Source organism: Lichenostomus cassidix, chromosome 18 (genome assembly GCF_008360975.1).
Source record: "Lichenostomus cassidix isolate B80296 chromosome 18, HeHo_3.0, whole genome shotgun sequence".
NCBI lineage: Eukaryota > Metazoa > Chordata > Aves > Passeriformes > Meliphagidae > Lichenostomus > Lichenostomus cassidix.
Window position 1 is genome coordinate 4,036,847 of NC_139498.1, and position 20,137 is coordinate 4,056,983.

A 20,137-nucleotide genomic window follows, 5' to 3' on the forward strand; every position below is an offset into this window, starting at 1 on the left:
GAATCACTGGAAATTCTCAAGTAATTGCAAGCAAAAGAGAGCAATAACTTCAGTAGTTATTTAAATGGTAACATTCACTAATTTTTTACATTAAAACTTAATTGTCTCTTAGACAACAGGAGTGGTTTGTTTTCCTCAAAACCAGAATTTCAAACCTTCTTTGACACTGGAGAACTTAAATCACTTACCTGAGCTCTAAACATCCTTCTGTGCTATGCTTCAGAAGCAAAAGCTATAATTGTGATGGTGTATATTTACCCTTTTTATTTGCATACTTTGTATCAGTTGATACCACACGAGTGCTGCAGAAAGTACAGCGAAGGTGCTGAGTCTTTGAAAGATGACAGAGGCTTAGTCCAGGGAGCTCATTCACCTATGGAAAAACCAAAAATGCAAATTTTAAGAGCTGGTCTTTGGTCACATCTCAGGTACAGCACAGCTCTCTAAGAACTTCCCTTTGCAGTCACTGTCAGCCACGCCCTGTCAGGTGTGTTTGCATTTCCTCTGACAGCAGTTACAGAGTCCTGATCAGCACACCCAACAGCACTGTAAACCCCTGGCACCGTGCTCATCTCTGAGAAACTCCTCCACCCTCCAGCATATGACAGAACTGATCCCTGAACTCTTGCTCCTGTCACAGCCCTGCAGCTCCAAATGCCTCCATTGTCCTTCCTGCACCTGTATCTGTCCCTAAGCAGTGACTCAGAGCCCTGTGACACACAACCCCTCTGCAGCTTATCCTGAAGGAATGTTACAAGGCTGGAGGGATAACTGATGGAGGTACAAGTCCACGTTATCTGTGTAATGTAGGTTTACAATGATCGTCCAGATTTCATTTTACCTTCCAAAAGAACTGGCTAGGAGCTGATTTCAATTGTAACAGACCAGCCACCATCGCTTCTTTTGGGTGCTTTATACAATTCCTGAACATTTTTTGAAGTCCCTGAGCACTAATGCCAACAAGATTGCTTGCTAATACTTTTCAGTGACATTAAAGGGAACCTCAGCCATTCTCCACACAAGATGTTCTTTGCCAACTGGACAAGAGTTGAGAGCAGACAGCTCCTTCTGCCACAGCCCACAGGCTCCGTTTAGATTATTGGGGGAGCCACAGACTTTGTGCCAGGTTGCTCCACTTCATCTCTGCTGCCAGCATGGGTGGAGAAGTATAGAAAGCCCTGAGGAAGTTCTGGGACACCAGCAGACAGGACAGAAGAGGGAGGAGGAAGAGACCACTGGAAGAATTTGGCGTCAAGTTAGTTAAAACAGGAGTACTTGCCATGTTGCTTTTCAGCATCAATGCTCCTGGTTAGAAACAACTGTTAGATTACTGAACAGTTAGACCAAGAAATTTGAGGAAGCATCATCTGTTGAGATGGTTTCCATATTCACAGTGCAGTAACCTGCATACTTTGAAAACATTGCACTGACATCAGCTGTTGCAAACAGGTGATTTTTAAGGTGCTTTCCAGCCCAAACCATTCTATGAGTCTGTAAGATCTCCGACAGCCGGGTTACCCATAGCTCGGGGCAGCTGGGCCAGTGCTGGAAGGTTTTGGGGTTCACCCCATCCCTGAGCCCCGAGCGGAGCCCGTGGTGACCGCGACAGCGGCCGGACCGCGCTGGGGTGTCTCGAGTTCCCCGGGGCCGCCGGGAGCGCGGTGGGCACTGCACCCCGAATGCCCCAAATGGTTCGGAACCAACCCCAACGCCTCTGGGCACCTCCGGGTGACTCTGCCCGACCCCGGCTCGGAGCCCCCAGCCCTCCCCAGGGTCCCTTCCCCGCCCCGTGGTCCCGTTCCGCAGGGCAGAGCCCGCAGCATCCCGGGGCTACCCGGCCCCAGATACGGGCGGGAGCCGCAGGGTCCATCCCCCGGCTGCCGCCCCTCCCGTCGGGGCGGGGACGGAACACGTCGTTTTCCGGAAAGCCCCAGCGATAGTTTCGTTTTTCCGAACCCAGTTCTGTTTCTGGCTCTCGGGGCAGCTGCGGACGAGGAGATGGCGGTGGCGTCGGAGCTGGGTCTGTCGGGGCTGGAGGAGGACCTCACCTGCTCCATCTGCCTGTGCCTCTTCAGCAGCCCCGTGACGGTGCCCTGCGGGCACAACTTCTGCGCCTCCTGCCTGGACATGACCTGGGCCGGGCTCTCGAGGGGCTTCAGCTGCCCGCAGTGCCGAGCCACCTTCGCGGGCCGCCCGCAGCTGCAGAAGAACACGGTGCTGTGCCGGGTGGTGGAGCAGCTCCAGGGCCGCGCCGAGGCCAAGGGCGAGGAGGTGGAGGATGAGGATGGGGAGGCGGCAGGGTGTTGGGCGGGGGAGCCCCCCGTGTCCTGCGACAGCTGCCGGGAGGCGCCGGCCGTGCAGACCTGCCTGACCTGCACCGCGTCCTTCTGCGCCGAGCACCTGCGGCCGCACCGCGACAGCCCCGCGTTCCGCGACCACCAGCTCTGCCTGCCGCTGTGCGACCTGCAGCAGCGCAAGTGCCCCCAGCACAACAGGCTCTTCGAGTTCTTCTGCGCCAACCACGGCGCCTGCATCTGCTCCCTCTGCCTGCTCGGGCACAAGCTGTGCCACACCAGCCCCCTGGAGCAGGCAAAAGCCTCTTCGCAGGTGAGCAGCCGGGGCTGGGCGGGGCTGGCCGGTGCCTCCCGGGCTGCAACACCCCTTGGCTCCCTCCGTGCCTGGGAGCTGCTCTGGAGTGTGGGGAGGAGGCTGGAGCAAGAGTTGGACTGTAAGTGTTGTGCCTGGCCTTGGCAAGCTGTGATGTGCCCTCCAGCGTGTGCTCAAGCAGTCCTCAGAGTCATGCCTTGTGCTCTCCTCCTCTCTCCGAGATGTTGCTCAAGGGCAGGGGTCTGGGAAGGCGCTGCCGTGGAGCTGATTGCCAGCTCCTGGGCTGGGCTGGGCTCACCAGCGAGGTCTCCCACACTCTGTGGCGTCACCCTGAACTCTGAGCCTCCTCTGCTACTCTGCTCCCTGCCAGGGCTTGTCACAGCCTGAGGGGCTGATGTTCCTCTGCAGATGTTCTTAAGTAGAAGACTTATAAAAGTATCCTAGGGAGATGTCTAGTAGGTAGATAAAAGCCAGAAGGAGGTTCACAGAGTAAAGGGCAAGGAAACCTGGCATTTATATTTTCCAGCACAGGTAAAAATCAGTGTGGATTAGTAAAGCATACTGAAAAAAGTTTAGGTGGCCAAAGTCCGATCTGTTTGGTGAGTGTGTACACAGTTTAGCTGCAGAACTTGCCCCTGATTGAGCTTAGCAGAATCTTAAACTAAAGGAACAGGTAAATCACATCTGAGTGAGAAAATTCTCAGAAGGAGAGGGGTGAACAGTAGCGTCAACTTCCTGCCCAAATTTACACCTTAAGGTTCAAGGGGAGGTAGGTTTTAAACTGGTAGCACCAAATGCTTACAGGGTGTTTAAAACTGAGAGCAGACATGACAACTGCCTCTCTGAAATACTTTCTGGTCTCTCCTGTTGCAGTCAGTGCTGAAGAAGAAACTCGTGGAGCTGCATAATCAGAGTGAAAGAACTGCTCGGGCAATGAGCACCGTGAAAGCAAACCAGAACCAATCTGCTGTAAGTGGGTAACTGTTCCAAGTGCTCTCAGGTTGCCTGGCACCTGCTGGCCACTGCGTGGTGGTGCTGATTGTACCCCTGTGACAAGGCTCTAGTACTGAGGCTGCCTTGGCAGGAGAAGATGTAATTAGGAAGGAACAGAAAGGAGGAGTTTTGGCAGAGCCAGGCAGCTCTGTGGGAGATGGGAGTGAACCAGGAACTGTGCAAGGTTTTATACCCTCAGTTGAGGGTGACACTGAGAATGGGCCCCATTCCTTGTGAGTGAAGGAGTTTTCTTTCCAAAGCACAGAGAAACAGCTCTTCTCTTGCCCGTTTCAAGGAAGAGAAGCCCACATGTTCCTCAGAGGCATTCATGTAGTAGCACTGAGAGTATTTTGTTCATAAACTGTTCTTTTGAAACTGGTGCTTGTCTGCTCTTGTCTGCTGCAGGAGATAGCTTCAAGAAAGAAGGAATTGATCAGAAACGAATTTTCAGAAATTAAAGCTGTAATTGAAGAAAGAGAAAACGAGATCATGAAAGCAATTACAGAGGATGAAAAGAGAGTTTGGAAAAAGTTTGATTACATTTACAGTGTTCTGGGAAATAAGAAGAACGAAATTCAGTCTCTCAAAGATCAGATTGAGATGGCACTGACTGAAAGTGATGATGTTCTGTTTTTGAAGGTAATGTGTCATTTAAATGTGAATCCAATTCATTCTAGAATGCAGAATGACAAAAACCTGCTGTGATCATCCTGCTCTCCAGAGACTTCCAGTCAAACGGTGATGCAGTGGTGTGCAAGTGCCTGCCATCAAAGGATGTACTGATAAGTACACAAATCTCAGTGAAAGAATGCTGAAGGGGTGTGTGGTAACTCCCCCAGGTCAGGCACTCCCTCTGCCACAAATAGAGGGGGTCACTGGGCAAGAGTCACCTCCCTGAGGTGTGGCAGCTCTGTGCTGTCACTGGCCTGGTGGAGCTTCCTCATTGTTTTAGGTACCAGTGGGAAATAAGGCACCTGAGCTACTGCTGCTGGAATTTTGCTGTGAGCTGTGTCTGACTGCAGCCTTTGCTCCCTTGAATTTGAGACGAATGCACAAACCCCACCCCATGTAAAGTAACTTGGTTGTATTTTTCCCTGTGTGCTACAGAAGGTGGTCATTTGTCATTTCAGAGAGCAGCAGCCCTCCAACAAACATCATTAAAAGAGGCATTCGTTCCTGTAGTTGAATTGGACCAACATGTGATGCATTCCACTTACCAGTCTGCCATCAACCTTAAAGAAATAGTGAAAATTTCAGTGATTCAGAGTAGGGAGAGACAAGACGAAGGTACTGTATCACTGGGGAAATTGTTATTTTCTGCTTTTGCTTTGAGCTGAAATGAGAGATCTTTCCAATCCAAATACGATTTTAAAAAAGAATGCAGCAAATACAGTTGGTTAATATAAATTGTGTCTTCCAATCTCTGCAGTGCTCCATTGTCACACAATTACATTACAGTCTCTGCAGTGCTCCATTTCCACACAATTACATTACAGTCTGGCTAAACTAGGAGACAAAACATGCCAGTTTCTGTTCACTGCTATCTATACTTGGATAAGCTGATGAGTACCATGATACTGCACCCTTCTGGCACAGCCCAACCTTTCTTCCTCAGAGTAATTTATGGTGTTATTATGTAGTAGGGTTGGATGTGGTTAGGATGTGGATTTGAGGGAAGATTTGAAAGGCCTTAGGACCAGGACTCTGGTTACCCAGCTGTAAAGGTGCTGATTGTCTAAGTGCTGTAGAACAAAGCTCTACTTACCAGATTAAGCCAAACTATCTTTTGGACTGGAGCACAGGCATGCAGTTCCCATGTCTGCCAAATCTCACTTCAGTTCTATTCACATAACTGAAAGATAAGATGGAAAAACGTTCTTACTAATGCATGACTGTTCCTGGCCATACAAACCATAATGTAAATTATCACCATTGCAGCCAAACCTGTGAAAGCTAAGGCCCCTCCAGCAGCTCATCCAAACAAAGCCCCTGTTGGAAAAAAGCCTCACGGACCACGTAAGTACTAAAGAACATCATCCTCTCCTGCCTATGGCTTTACTATGAAATAAGAGTTGAAGCAGTTACCCAAGGGCTGTTTGCTGTGGTGGTGGTGCAGGGATGAGCTGCAGAGAGCACCTTGGCACAGGAGAGGGAGGGTGCTTTGGGGTATTTTGGGATGGATGCCTCGTGGGCTGGAGAGCAGTGCTGCACAGGCACAGGGGTGCATCAGCCTCTAGTGGTGTCAGTGTGGGCTGTAAAGCAAAGCAGAGCCTCCCCAGCCTCTGGTTCTTGCGGGTTTTTTTAATTTGTGCTAAATACCTTTTGGCGTGTTTGATAGATTTGTATGTGTTGAGTTCTGCTTATGACCTATTCATGTTTTGTTTTTTTCTCCTCCCTCATATCCACAAAGAGAAAAACCTTCCTCAGGCTCAAACCACTTCACAGGTGGAGACAGATACCAGTAAGTGGTGATTAAAGGAACCTTACTCAAACATTCTTTCTGCTGGCCACATCCTGCCTCCAGTCTCGGGCTGGGGTGATGGAGAAGATCTTTGTGGGAGGTTATACTGGGGCCTTTCAGGGCTGTTCTGTCCAGATACCAGAATTAATGGGCACTGTAGCCTGTTGGGAAGATCTTCCATGTTTTCTTTTTGAAGTAAATGCAAGTGTCAAGAAACAACTTCTGTTACTTCTACAGAGCTTTTGACTCATGGTCCAAGTGCTGGGTGTGCCGCAGTCAGGGGGTGTGCTGGGGAAGCTGGACTGGAATGGAGCTGTAGCTCCTGTTGCTGCACTAAAAGCTCTGCTGTAAAAAGGAATAGTCAATGTTCCTCATGGGAACAGGAGTATTCATGTGCCTGAACACACTGCTCCTGAAGGGAAGATCAAGCTCCTTCCAGGATTATGACTGTGAAATGAAGCAAATGAAAGGTTGTGCTTGATGTGCAGTTTTCCAGTGTGGGGGTATTTGTACATGGCTTCAGCATGCTGGACTGTCAGCTCTCCACTGCTGCAGTTTCAGAAGAGCCACAGTCATGGTTTTACAGCTGACATAGTCTTACCAGTGGCTCTTGCCTCTCAGTAGAATTCACAGTTTACTTTTTTCTTTTCCCCCTCCAGAAGAGAAAAAGAAAGCTGCTAAAGTTGGTGAGTCCAGACTTTCATCATGCCTATTGTAATTTTCATTGACTGCTCTTAAAATGGTAAAATGGTCATTAGTGTTGGTGTGTTAAGCAAAAGTTCAGCTCTTGCTCTGAGAAGGCTCTTGCTGGCCACTGTGAGAGCAATCAAACACTGAGAGAATTCCAGAGTGGGATTTTCAAAACTTGACCTGACAGTGAACAGCCTGAGCTGAAATTGAAATTAACCCTGTGTGGGGCAGGAGGTTAAACCAGATCAGCTCCACCCTGAGGGTGTCTGTGATGGGGTGTTAAACATGGGAGGTCTCTTCCCAACTGGCCAAACTTTTTTTTCTTCCATTGACACAGCTCCAACCACCACACCAATCACCACCCCAACCACCACTGCTGCTGCAACTAAAGAGCTCATTGACAGCTTCCTGAAGAAACCCAGAGAGGAGCTCTTGCAGTGTAAGACATTCAACATTACACCCCTTAAAGACAAACTTTCTGCTCTTATGGCACTGGTGTTACATGTTCTCTGTAGTTACCTGAAAAAACACTTCTGAGGGGGTTTTGTTAGCTTAATGGGCTGTTACAAATGAAGGAAGTTTCTGGGGAAAAAGGGGCAGGAGGTTTCTAAGTGGTACTTTTGCCAGATGAATCAAATTCATCTTCACCATTCATGTATCTTTATGAAGATAAATGAAGTTCTGTAAGTTACTTTGGTTTCCCCAAAATGACAGCTTTAGGTTAGCCTAGGAACATAGTGTTATGCACTGGATTCCTTTTAAATGAAACACAGGCTTTTATGTGAGCCTGTGATGACTTGTTAAGATGTTATACAACATGACTTACCTTTTGCTGCCAGACCAGCAATCCCCTCCTTTTGCCAGGGTATATTTGGATGGTAAAGGGATCCTGTGGGGCTGCAGGAAGGAAGAAAACTTGCCCTCCATCTGCCTCCTGTGTGATGTGGAGCTGCAGTTGAACCCAGCAGCTTTTACTGTGGCTGTAAGAGCTGCCTGCACTGAGGAGGAGAGCAGAGCTGGGACATGAGCATGGGAACAAGTGCTCAGGTGGGACAGGAGAAATAGAAATGCTTTTTGTCCTGCAGTACCTTCAAGTGATTGCTGTCATTGCAGATGCTGCCAACATCACGCTGGATTACAACACAGCTCACAGCAGCATGGTTCTGTCTGACAACTACACCAGGATGTCCATCTCAGACACCTTCTCAGGTCACAAGTTGCACCCTCAGCGCTTCACCGACTACCGCCAGGTGCTGGGCTTCCAGTGCTTCAAGAGAGGCATCCACTACTGGGAGGTGGAGCTGCAGCAGAACAGCTTCTGTGCTGTTGGCATTTGCTATGGCAGCATGGAGCGCCAAGGGCCCGAGAGCCGCCTGGGCAGGAACAGCAGGTCCTGGTGCATCGAGTGGCTCAACTCCAAACTGTCATCCTGGCACAACGACGTGGAGAAGTGCTTGCCCAGCACTAAGGCTACCAAGATTGGGGTGCTGCTCCACTGTGAGGGGGGTTTTGTGATTTTCATGGCAGTGGGGGAGAAGCATAACTTGATCTATAAATTCAAAACCCAGTTCACTGAAGCCCTGTATCCAGCCTTCTGGCTGTTTTCCAGCGATACCATTCTCTCTCTCTGTCAAATGAGGCAGTAAGGTCTTGTATCTTGGTGTAGTTCACTTACAGTGCAGATAATCTCTCAAAGATTGATTGTTTGGTACCAAAATTATAATCTCTTTTAAGCAGTTTGAGAAATCTTCTAGTTCTTTCTTTTGTCTGAATTGTTAAAGTCTTTAGATAGTGATTTAGCAAAATGTTGGTGATCGTAAAAACTACAATGGTTTGTCAAAGATCTTGATTGCCCTAAAATCACAGTTATTATGCGAATCCTTGTGAAATGTCTTCAGTGGCTTCTGTGGTTTGCTGTAATGGAGCCACAGAACTAATGTGTTCCACAGGTAACAAGAACCCCTTTGAGAAAGAAATAGGAAGAATTCCTTGACAAAATCAGGGTGCAGGCTCTGAGGGAGGTTCACTGTTGCCTTTTTGCCCAGGCACCTGTATGTTGTCCATACAGGTGTTCTCAGTGTATGACTTCACCAGATGCTACACAAAGAGCTGTTGAAATCAGTAAATTCAGGTCTTAAGGCTCTAAGTTAGAAAAGCCAATATGAGAAATCTCATCAGAATGGAACTGCAGAGACTTGTAGAATTGATGGGAAAGAAATGGTGTTAGAATCACCTGGAAACAAATGGCATCAGCCCAAACACTGGGAATACAGCAGAGAGTTTTCAGGAAAACATCCTGCAGAGCAGTGGTGTGCATCCTGTGATGAAGATCGTGGGATGAAGCATTCTGTGTCATCTTCTGACCCAGAACATGCTTCATGTCTTCACACTGAAGCTCTTCAGTGCTGGGTTTTCTTGTGTGTGCTGGGGAGTTCAGGGGGTGCATTCTTGGTCTCAGGGTCTCCTGTCATAAAGCTTTTCCTCTTTTTGAGGTGGGATGTTCTCTGCTGGTGTATCTTCAGCTTAAAGCAGGGCCTCCTGTCATAAAGCTTTTCCTCTTTATGAGGTGAGATATTCTCTGCTGGTGTGTCTTTTGTTGTTCAGGTGGTAGAAACTGGATTTCTTGCACATTTTTGGGACTACAATTTGAGGAGTCCCAAGACAGAGTGCAAGTACCTGGAAAATGCTGGTTCCTCTATGCATGAAGCCTGTGGGCAGACAGGTGAGTCTTCTGACATACAGGGAATTAGCACAAAGGAGAACATACATCCATTCCCCCTGGGATGGATTTTTAATTCTCTTGGTGTTCTGTGGGCTGTGGTATGTCTTCAGAAGTTCTCACCAGCTACAGAGAAATCTGTACTGACAACTTTAAAACAATCTGTAGGCAGTCAAGGTATATGTATCTCATAGTTATTGGGCCTGTATCTTCTTGGTGCCTCTGGACTTACTGTGCCAGCTCTGACTCCTGGTAGCCCATGGGAAGCTCACATGAGAACCTTCCTGGACCTGGATTTGTAAAACTCCCCTTAGAGGACCTGGTGAAATAGAACCCAAAGCCACTGCTGGCAGTTTGGCAGGGAGTTGTTAGAAAGGCTTCAAAGAACCTTTGTGACTATATTCCACATTAGCCAAACTGCTTTAGAGAGAGGCTTTCAGGAATTCAGGCTTGGTGTCCTATTTTTACTTGGCTTGTGAGCTCTTGGTACTTTGTCAAGGATAGCACAAGTCTGATTTCTTGCAGTTCTTTGGTCAGAATAGGATATGGAATTGATGGTAGATCCAAAAGTGCCATGGCTGTCTTTGGAGCAGTTCTACTCTCTCAAGGGTCTCCACTTTCCAAAGCACAGTCAGCACTAAAGCTCCCAACCTGAGCAGAATGCTTCCAAAGGTGCAGAAGGAGGATGTGTCCTGCTGGGAGCCAGCAGTGAATGACACACTGGGTTTTCTGCCCTTCCAGTTTTTCAGCAGTGAAATATAAGAGCAGTTCTCTCTGGGAAATCATTCAGCTGCTTGGCTGTGCCACAGGGCTGCAGATCCACTCTGCAGGGTGCTGAAGGAGAACTCTGTCCCTTGGTCACGGGCAAAAATGTGCTCCAGCAGTCTGTGCAGTGGAGAAAGTCTCCATCTTCTGTTCCTTGCTTCTTGACTTTAAAGAGGTGTCAGTTCTGTCCTGAGTCTAAGGGCTTCTGTAGCCATAGATTGGAGTGACACCCAAACAAAGGAAAGAGCAGCTTTTATTCTGCCTCGTTGGGCAAAGTGGGATTCTTGCCATGGGACATTGGTGTAGAACACGTGGAACACATGACGTGCCCTGGATTACCAGGCAGTGAAACAAGCCTTCTACTGGGCTTCTGATCCTCTGTTTTGCTTTCTTTGGTACTATGAATGACTAGAAATCATAGAATGAAGTTCTGTTCGTTTGGAATTCACAGAATCACAGAATATTCTGAGTTGGAAGGGACCCACAAGGATCACTGAGTCCAACCCTTCAGTAAATGTCCTGTATGGGGATGGAAGTGGTGACCTTGGCATTACTGGGACCAGTCTCTGGGCTTCTGAAAAATATTGTTTTGGCTAGCTTCAGATACCTTTGATATATTAGAATGTTAGTGTGATATAACATTAGGAAAAATATTACAGCATGATCAGTGATACTAAAAATACCTTTTAAACACAATCGAAGTGGTTTTACGCAGGCAGTGCCTATCAGGGCTGCACTGGGTTTTACAAGATGTATATAGAAGCATATATTTTAATTGTAATTCTCTTTTTCATATTACAAAGAACGCAACTTAGTCTAGAAAAAGAGCTAATTCTGGTGTTAATAACACCATGAGGATGTGGATTGATTTGCATTTTAACCTACAAGTGAGAGTAAATCAAGAAAGAGTTGCTGAATGAAAATAAACGAATGCTTAAATTTAATCTTTTCCCCAGTAAAAGTAGGTATTTCAGTAAAACAGTGTATTTAGAAAAAGAAATGCTATGTAGTTATAAACCTGTTGATTGTACTGATATATCAGCCCTATATTTCAGTCTGTGTAAGGTGTCATTGTTTGTAGCTGTCTTGGATTTTGTGCCTCCTGGTCCAGGTGCCTGTAAGCACTGCAGGAGCTGGCTGGTGAGTGGTGATCATTTGAATTCAATAAATATTCACAGTAAACCCTAACTCTGAATGTTTTGTGCTGTGCTCAGGGTCAAAGCAGTGAGGGAGGCAGGAGTGAAGACACAACAGAGTACAAAGAACAGGTCTTTTAGTGCATCATTCACTGGGTCAGAGGGGAGCTGGGGAAGGGGAAAGCAGAGCTGCAGAGGCTGTGGTGTCCTCTGGATTGGTCCTAAACTGCCTCCTTCCCCATTAACAGTAACACTGCATCCTCACAGGATGAGGGGAATGTCCTGCCCAGTAAAGAAAATTGGAGACCTTTTTGGGTAAGCAAAACCATGGTCTTCAGCTGGAGGAAGATGGACAATTAAGGACACAGTGTGGGATTGCTTAACAAAGCCTTAGGTGAGATCCAGCATCTGCCAGCCCACGTTCCAGCTGGAAGCAGCAATGGGTGATGATTCCTGATATTACCCAGTGAAATCCAACTGAAGGGCTGTGGTTTGCAAGCTGCTGCCTCCCCATGTAGCCAGGGGAACACAACTCAGCAGGAAGCTGCTCTGGTGGCTCAGCAGATTTAAAAATCAGCCCAAACAAAGGCATCCATGAAACAAATATTTCCTTTTCCATCTGAAGTTTTCCAAGTGAATTAGGGTGCTGAAGGTTTTTGGGGAATAAACTCTCTGAAGAGTTCACAGACACAGAGTGTTGCTCCATCAGTGGACAGCTACTACAAAAACCAAGGGGAGGAAAAATCCTCATCTTTACTACTTGTCCCATGATGTCCCTGGGATTAGGAGGTCAACTAGGTCTGCTCAGTTTCCAAAGACAGACAAAGAGGTATTTTAAGCCTGTGTAAACTTGACTGTGACTACAGCCAGGGTTTTGAGCAGGTCCTGAGGCCCCAGGGAGGTCAGCATGATCATACTCATACAAGGTCTGTTTTCTTCCTTGCTAATGACATTTCCTCTTGATTTAGCTTTGTGCTGATTTTTCACAGCAAAAAACAACTGACTTCAAATTGTAAAAATGATTATCAGGACATTCCCTATTTTAATAAAATGGCATTTGGTTAGTGTTTAACAGACTATTTCTACACCCAGTCCTCTGACTCCCTCCCATTTCTTCCCCCCTTCCTAATTCCCTCCCAATTAAGTGCTGCTACTCCTCAAATAATCAATATGTCAGTTAAAAACGTGTCACAGTGTGGTCATTGTAAGACTCCTATTCAAAGCTCTCGTCATTTAGACTTTCATTGGCAGCTATTTTGTCCCATAAAAAAGTTCAAGACAGCAATTTGTGAATCTTGCTCAGCCAAGTAGAACTGTGGAAAAAAGGAGTCATTTCAAAAGTCAATTAATTGTGGCCTGTCAGAGTGCTCCTCATTCAGTTTTCTCCAGGCTCTGTCGTGGGCTCACATCTGTCAGCCCCGTGTTGCCCAGGCTGCAATCAGATGCCATTACATGGGAAATAATGGGTTTATTCACACCATTTATTGGGCTCTGTGTGGTAGACACATTTGTATATCATTTTACGGTGTAGTAATTCCATTTACATAAAATACAGGCAATGATGTGAGTCTGGCTAAAGCATTCTAAAGGAGGGTGGGAGGAGCCACCATTCAAATAATAAAAGCTAATTGAAAAGAGGCAGATAATTTAGGTGAAAATACCATCATGAACAATTCTTGATCCTAAATTAGTTCAACAGCACTTTAGGGAGGCGAGTCAGTTGCATTTTGTCTGTGTTTGTAATAAATTGCACAATGTTTTTCAATGTAAGAAAAGAACACACACTTTTTACAGCATCTACATTCCATTTTAAAAATCAAGTAGATTTTGGTAAAGGAAGAAAGATTTTTTTGCTTTCGAGGTAGTTTTTCCCCCCAGTTTAGAGAGTTTCCACATTGGCCTGTAAAGAGAAATCAAGCAGAGATTGGGAAGGAGAGAAAAATATCTAGAGAAAAAGCACGTAACATGTACACAGAGCAAAATATGTTTGTTAGAGAAAATTTTGTAGTACAGGCACAGGCTGCTTGCTAACTTCCCCCAAGACTGTCTTTCCAAAATCCAAAGTTATTTTGTGAGGCAAAGAAGACGTAAAGAGAGAGAAATTAATGTGGGTTGGAAGAGTTTACAGGGCTCACAGAGCCATTATCTTCAGGAAATCCTCCAGGTCCCAGTTTAGATGGAATTGTTAACTTAAGTCCTTGGTTTTAACTCTGTTCCAGATTCAGTATCCAAAGATTGGGCTGAAATCTTTCAACTCCCAAATGTCTCTCGTGTCAGTTGAGCTCAAACTCACATGGGTTTGCTCCCCTTTCTCTGGCAGCCTGGTAAACCAACATGAAATCCTTAAAGCGAGGGGCACAGCCCAGCCAAGCTTCCCCAAAGTGTTCATTCCCAGTGAAGAGGAAATCTCCCCCTCCCTTCTTCACCTTGCACTGCAGCAGGGTTCTGATGGGGCCTCTCCACTCCCTGCTGCCCTCCTCCTGCTGGAAAATCCGGTTTTTCTGCCTGTAGACTTTCTGGACGCTGACATCCACCTGGGACATGTGGTTCTCTGAGTCGTGGGAGACATTTCTGATGGATCCTTTCACCACTGGATGGGAAGAAGACAGGAGCTGGTGATGGGGCAGCAGGAGAACAACTCAGGTACTAGGGAGCTCATCAGATGAAATAACTGGAGAGTAGCTTTGCTGTGCAGTTTTTACAGTACCACCAGCACATAGACACGTTCCTGAGCTTACACTGCATTCTTTGCACAGGTGATCCCCACACAAGCTGTGCTACATCCTTAGAACTGTGCTTTATGACTACTCAAACCAGTTACACCAGAGGAAAAAGCATCTAACTTGACTGATAATGCAAAGCAGCAGAGGATAAAAAGGCACAAGAGATTGTCCCAGCTCAAGGATTCATATTTTTCAGTCTGTGTTCCAAGACAGTGACTATCACAGACCCTTCCTTCCTGACTCCAGGGGACTCTGGAGCTTTTCCTTTAACAGCACTAACAGAGGTTGACCCAAGAAGAATCAGAATATGATTTGGTCAGAAAAAAATGAGAGCTTGTTAAAAGTTTTTCATTTAAAGGTCTGATGGTTTTTTTCCCCTCTCAAAAGACAATGTCATCCATCCACCAAAAGACACTTTGGGAGATGATGAACAACACTAAGAACTCTTAAAGTGACTTTATTTAAAGCCTTATTTAAAAATCACTTTGCATACATGTACCTTCTTCTCCCAGAAGGATCCTAGCTGAAAGGAAAGCATAAGAAGCCATAGTCTCTAAAAGCTTTCAGTCATATGGAGAATGAAGCATCCCATCTGACAGGTGTTTGCTGTCCTGAAGCCACCTTTCTCATTGTCACCGCTCCCATTTTTCAGAGCAACCAATTATTTTTCTACTGATTTAATTAACTTCAACCCCATATTCCTAAAAGGGTCAGAAATATGCCACAATTTCAGCCAAGAACTCTTCAGTACGTGAGAGGTTACATCACCACCCTCCTGCCACAAAACTCTTTCACTCGTGTACAGAAAACTCAACAACCCAAGATGCAGAAAACCTCATCTCTGAAGTTTCCAAGAATTTCCTCATTTATTTCGATTTCCAAGGGAATGCAGAATTTTGTGTACCAGATGTCTCTGCTCTCTGTCTCCCTCTTTGTGTGATCATTTTTAATCAGATGCAGTCAAGTCTATTGACAGGCTATAATGCACTCGTTCCTGGTGCTCCAAGTTGCTCCTGCACTGCTCAGGTCGCAGTGACTGCAGACCCCAATCCTAAGGACAACCATAAAGCCCCCATTCTCTCCCAGTGGCATTTACACTTTCATTAGCAGCTATTTTCTCTAATCAAAAAAGCTGATGATAGCGATTTGTGAGCGCAGGGCAAGGAAGTCAGGCCATAAATAGAGTCAGTTCAAAGGGCTGTTTCTTCTGCTCTGCTGCTGCTGGGAGTGTGAGTGTCCCTTTGTGTGCCTGGGCCCCCACATCTGTCAGGCTCTGGCAGGGAGAGTGCCTGCTTGGGAATCAGCACCCTCCTCCAGGACAAACAACGGGCTGGAAGGCACCAATTCATTTAGAAGAATAAAAATTACCAGCTGTGGAGCACTCTTAAGGGAAGTACCCTCTGCACTGGTTTTGCATCTGCACCATGATGATGGTGCCTGATTTTATCAGCCTTGAAGTATTGCAAGCCCTGGTAGGAGAGCAGTGATTTGGTGGGGTTTTTAAATATTCAATATGGAGTTTGTAGTTTTATTTCCTTGTGTAGGTATATTTAAGTAACAGAATTGTGGCTACATGGAGAATCACCTCTACAGCTTTAGGTGTTTGGCCTAATCAAAGAGGTACGAAAGTGCAGAGGAAAAATATGGGAATAAAATCAACAAATCACAGTTGAAAGAAAAAAATTCTATTCCATTGTTAAGAAAAATGGAAAAAGCTTTCCATGTATTAGCAGGTTACTATTTCTTATTATTTCTTTTCTTATGGACTATTAACTCTGCTGTTTTCTCATAAGGCACAAAACCTAACCAGGATGTCCCTGAAGGAAGTTCAAATCACCCAAAATCTTTAGCTAAGTCGCAAACAACTCACTGCCTCTGCACAAAAAGAACTTGGGAGTGTGCAGACTGTGAGGAGAGAAGCTATATTCATAGCTGGGATAAAAAGAAATAGGGACAAAGGGAACAAATATGACCACACCAAGGATGTACAACCTGTGTGTACGTCTGCACACATGTGACTCAGCTACACCTGCAAGGCAGCAGCATACCTGTGAGAATTACTCACAGTTCAGTTTTAGTTCATAACCTTCCTGCCTGCAGGAAATGAGGACCTTGGCCGCAAAGCTTCTCCCTTCTAGGTTTCACTTCGCCCCTCCATTCAGATTCTTTTCCACAGTTTCTTTCCCAGATCAGAAAATACAGTCATGTCATTATTTTTTAAAAAGCGGCAAATAAATCCAAACAATCAATATAAATGAAAGGCAGAATGACTCCCCTTTAGTCAACTTACCAAAATCACTGCTGCAAATGGCCATAAGGAGTTCCACGTTGTCACAAGGACGGCACATAGCTAGAAAAAACAAAGTAGTTATTCAAAACACCATACAACATCCCATGGCAAAAGGACTGGTGAATTCAGGGAGGAAATGGGGTAGAACTACCAGCTTAAGCAGCCTTGTGATCAGATGCGAACCAAACTTCCTGCTATGCAAATCCAGCCACAGCAAAGAAATAAGCACAGAGGATGTTCTCAGTGAGGGCACTGCCGGGCAGAACGACCTTTGCAACGCCAACCCCTCATCCCAAAAAGCCTCTATCATCAGGGATGCACCACTCAACGGGGATCAGCTGCCACCTCAGACCTGCCCCAAAAGTGCAGCCCCTGCTCTTACCTTCAGCCAGGGCCATCTTTTTGAAGTCGGGGCCGGCGGCGCTCTGGTGGCTCAGCAGCTCGTACTGGAAGCTGGCGGTGCGGCGGCTGATGTCCCTCTGCGGGCTGGCCTGCAGGAACAGGGCCACTGGCTGTGGCATCAGGGCACTGAAGCAGGAGACGTGGCGGGGCTGAGCGCCCTGTGCCTCGCTCACCAGCAGGTGCAGCTGCCCGGAACGCTCCACGAAGATGCTGGCACCCTGGAAGTCGCGGGCGGGTTTGATGCAGACCGTGGTGTGCTGGGCGCTGGCCAGGTTGGGCTCCAGCACCACTCGCAGGGCTCGTGTTGGGTACATCCACTCCAGGGAGCCCTCGGTGCAGCGCAGGTGGATCTGCTCCACGGCACGGGAGCGCGGCTCCCAGCTCAGACCGCTGCAACACAGCACCGTGGGTCTGTCAGGATCGCAACTCTCCTAATGACTCCTAAATCGGCTCCCTCTGGCTGGACTGCGTTCCTTCCCTCCTTCCCTCCCCTCGGACCTCAGCTGCAGCATTATGCAGGAGACACCGAGGGACAGGGATGCATGGAAAGGCGCATCAGCCCCTTTCACCTGCCTACAAATCCATGCCTGGATGCCTGAAGCACCCAGAGAAATGTCAGAGGGCAAGTCTCGCTGCTAAATAGCTCAAAACTTTTCCTTGTGGCAGGACTGGCCAGTGCTCAGATGTTCAGAAAATCTCACAGGTGGACGGGGGCAAGAGCTGCTGACTCGCAGCAGGAGCTGCAAAGAGATGTTATGCCTGAAAAATTTGGTTTAAATATCTACTTTCTAAAATTATTTTAATAATTCCAATATAAGCTCATCAAGAAAATGTTTTTTGATAAAAAGGGTGATGCTGGCCCTGCTCCCGAGCTCTTGCTCAAGTCGGTGCAACTCCACTGCTTTTCAGGACAGTTACTTTCGCTGAGTTCACTTACGAGAATCAAATCCGTACTAGCTGAATTAGTTAAAACTAAAAAGGCAACAAAACACAGAGGGAAAGGACGTAATACTTGAGAATACTGAGAATATTGATGGATTATTTCCCTGCCAGTGACTGAAGCAAACCCGCTAGCACAGCGACACCGCACCCAGCGCCGCGGGACCCGGCCGCTCCCTCCCGGTGCCCGTTCCCGGTTCCTGGTGCTGGTTCCCGGTTCCCGCAGCCCCCCAGTCCCGGCCGTGGCACCCACCTGCCCCTCCAGCTGCAGCGGTCGGCGCTGCCCGGGCGGGACTGCCCTGCCAGGAGCAGCAGCAGCAGCAGGGCCAGCAGCCCGGGCGAGCCCCGCACCGTGGCCATGGACCGGCGGCTCGGGCGGGAGCGGCAGGGCTTTAAGCAGGAGGAAAAGGGCTGGGCTGGGGGTGTCCGGGGGGGCGGCCGCGCCCATCACCGACCCCCTTCCCCCGCCCCGCCAGCCCGGCGGTGGAGCGGGGAGAACCCCCCAGCACTGGGGACAGCAGGGACACCCCGCCATCAGCCTTCCCTTTCGCACCCCTGTCCCCATCGCCCGGGCCGGGCAGCCCTTTTGTCTCTGAAATATTTAGAAGTGATTAATAATAGTTCTCATCGCGGTGTAGGAACAAACAAAAATCGTGTCAACGCAATCAAAGCGAACTTTGAATGAATGATGGAAATTCAATAGTTTTAACTTCTGCTTTCATGATTATCTTTCAGGGGTCCGTGCACCAGAAAGCTCCAGGGCCCACGATTATCATGCTAAAAGCCGGGCTGTGCCTGCCAATAATTAGATTTCTATATGCATTGCCCTTTCCATATTTTCAATGAACGACATGGGGAGCTGCTCTTTTGCAGGTCTGGGAGAGCGAGGCTCTTTTCTACAGCTCTTAAGCGTAGAATCGGGATTTCGCGGCCGGGCGGGGACAATGGCCCTCGGCACGGCTGGGTGGCACATCGCGGGATCCGCAGGGCATTGTTCCCCACTCAGCCTGCCGCGGCCGCGGTCACCAGGACCCTCCGGCCATCTGTTACCTTGCGGTTACCAGCGTGTTCTCACATTGCCCACAGATGCACAGGCAAAGAGGCAGTTTGTCTGCAGCCCTTCTGCAAGAAGGGATTTTCCTAAGGAGGAAAATAGGTTTGTTAGAGGAGATACCCTGAAACCAAAGCTTTAGTCAAGTGTCTGACACTGGACTCCTTGAATCCTATTTCGACCCACTTTACTGTTCATTCACAAAAACCCTCTATTTTTACTTACTATAAAAAACCCAGAATTTCAGCCTTGACTTGTACTTTGCTAATGTCCCATGTTCTTCCCCATACATACCTGCACTGTGACTCCTTCCACAGCTTTAGGCTAAAGTCTGGCTCAAGCTGGTGCTGTGCATGGCTCACTCCAGCAATTCTAAAAACATTTAAAGATGCATTAAACCTTTATAGTTATCAACATCAGTGCCAGTGATCCTGAAAACTCTATGAAACTATTGTCTTATCCATCTAAAAAACTTGCTGAATATCTATGCTCTGACCCCATGCTGAATGGAAAACAACACACAAATAGTCTTTAAAAGGTTTGATTGTGGCATAATACAGGAGCTGAGAGGCCAGAGCCCTTCTTTCTTTTGTGAAATGAGCCCCAGGAACAGAGGAGAGGACATGGGGAGGGAACTGACACTATGATAAAGTGGCCCCACAGGAGGATTTATTCACTTCCAAAAGCCCAAGTGAACCCATCTGCTGCCATCAGGAGAAAGCATTGAGCCACTCGATCCCTGAACGTGTCCCAGCAGCACAGTTTCCCCTTGCCAGGCAAAGCCCCATGTGTGTTTTGCTGACTTGCTCTCAGCAGCACCTCCCGCCCCATCTCCAGTTACTACTGACACCAAAACATCTCCAGATAAAACTTACTTGAAACTGCTCATCACAGGTTAAGGCATTTGCAGGGCTCCTTCCCCTCTTGGAGTAAATAATGTGCAGTCAGAAGCTGTTTTAACATCCCAAATGAGTGGCAACAGAGGTGAGAAGGAACAATCTGGACATTTCACATCACTGTTGAAGCCTGGAGATTTAAACCACTTTAGCCACATCTATTTTAAAGGCACACAAACTCAGCTGCTCCTCAGGGTGCAAAAGGATGAACCAGGAGCAGGCCAGCAGCTGCTGAGAGGTTTGCAGGTTACCAGTGCTAGATGTACCTCCAAATGGCATTACCACACTGTCTAGAATCTTTCCCATGTATTGAGGTTTGAGATGCTCAGATTTTGGAGCAGGGATCTCGGGCAGAACAGCCACAGAGTTCAACAAAACACACCTTTGTTCTCAAAATGCCCAAGCTCATCCTGCTGCAGCCTTCCCAGAGCCAGGCACTAATCCTCATCCTGGGGCTGCTGCAGA

The 20,137-nt window shown here is 47.4% G+C and overlaps 2 protein-coding genes across 5 annotated transcripts; one reads left to right on the forward strand and one right to left on the reverse strand.

Annotated features, from left to right (window-relative positions):
* Nucleotides 1-1,907: 1,907 nt before the first annotated feature.
* Nucleotides 1,908-9,242, forward strand: TRIM25 (tripartite motif containing 25). The gene is made up of 9 exons (XM_085077583.1): nt 1,908-2,607; nt 3,481-3,576; nt 4,006-4,239; nt 4,731-4,887; nt 5,539-5,616; nt 6,011-6,061; nt 6,721-6,747; nt 7,089-7,190; nt 7,865-9,242. The coding sequence occupies exons 1-9, from the start codon at nt 1,999-2,001 to the stop codon at nt 8,395-8,397; spliced, it is 1,887 nt and encodes a 628-aa protein (XP_084933709.1). The 5' UTR covers nt 1,908-1,998; the 3' UTR covers nt 8,398-9,242.
* Nucleotides 9,243-13,156: 3,914 nt separating this feature from the next.
* On the reverse strand, nt 13,157-20,051 carry LOC146429489 (meteorin-like protein). Of its 4 annotated transcripts, XM_085077594.1 has the most exons (7): nt 19,652-20,051; nt 19,071-19,148; nt 18,776-18,865; nt 16,767-17,176; nt 16,385-16,444; nt 13,798-13,961; nt 13,157-13,692 (listed from the first exon to the last, which is right to left on the reverse strand). In XM_085077594.1, the coding sequence occupies exons 1-7, from the start codon at nt 19,663-19,665 to the stop codon at nt 13,645-13,647; spliced, it is 864 nt and encodes a 287-aa protein (XP_084933720.1). In that variant the 5' UTR covers nt 19,666-20,051; the 3' UTR covers nt 13,157-13,644. The 4 variants fall into 4 exon arrangements, with proteins under 4 accessions (XP_084933720.1, XP_084933718.1, XP_084933721.1 ...); XM_085077592.1 differs by having other exon boundaries at nt 13,157-13,961; XM_085077595.1 differs by lacking the exon at nt 19,652-20,051 and having other exon boundaries at nt 13,157-13,961; nt 16,767-16,875; nt 16,960-17,176; nt 17,979-18,865; nt 19,071-19,617.
* Between the last annotated feature and the right edge of the window lie 86 nt (nt 20,052-20,137).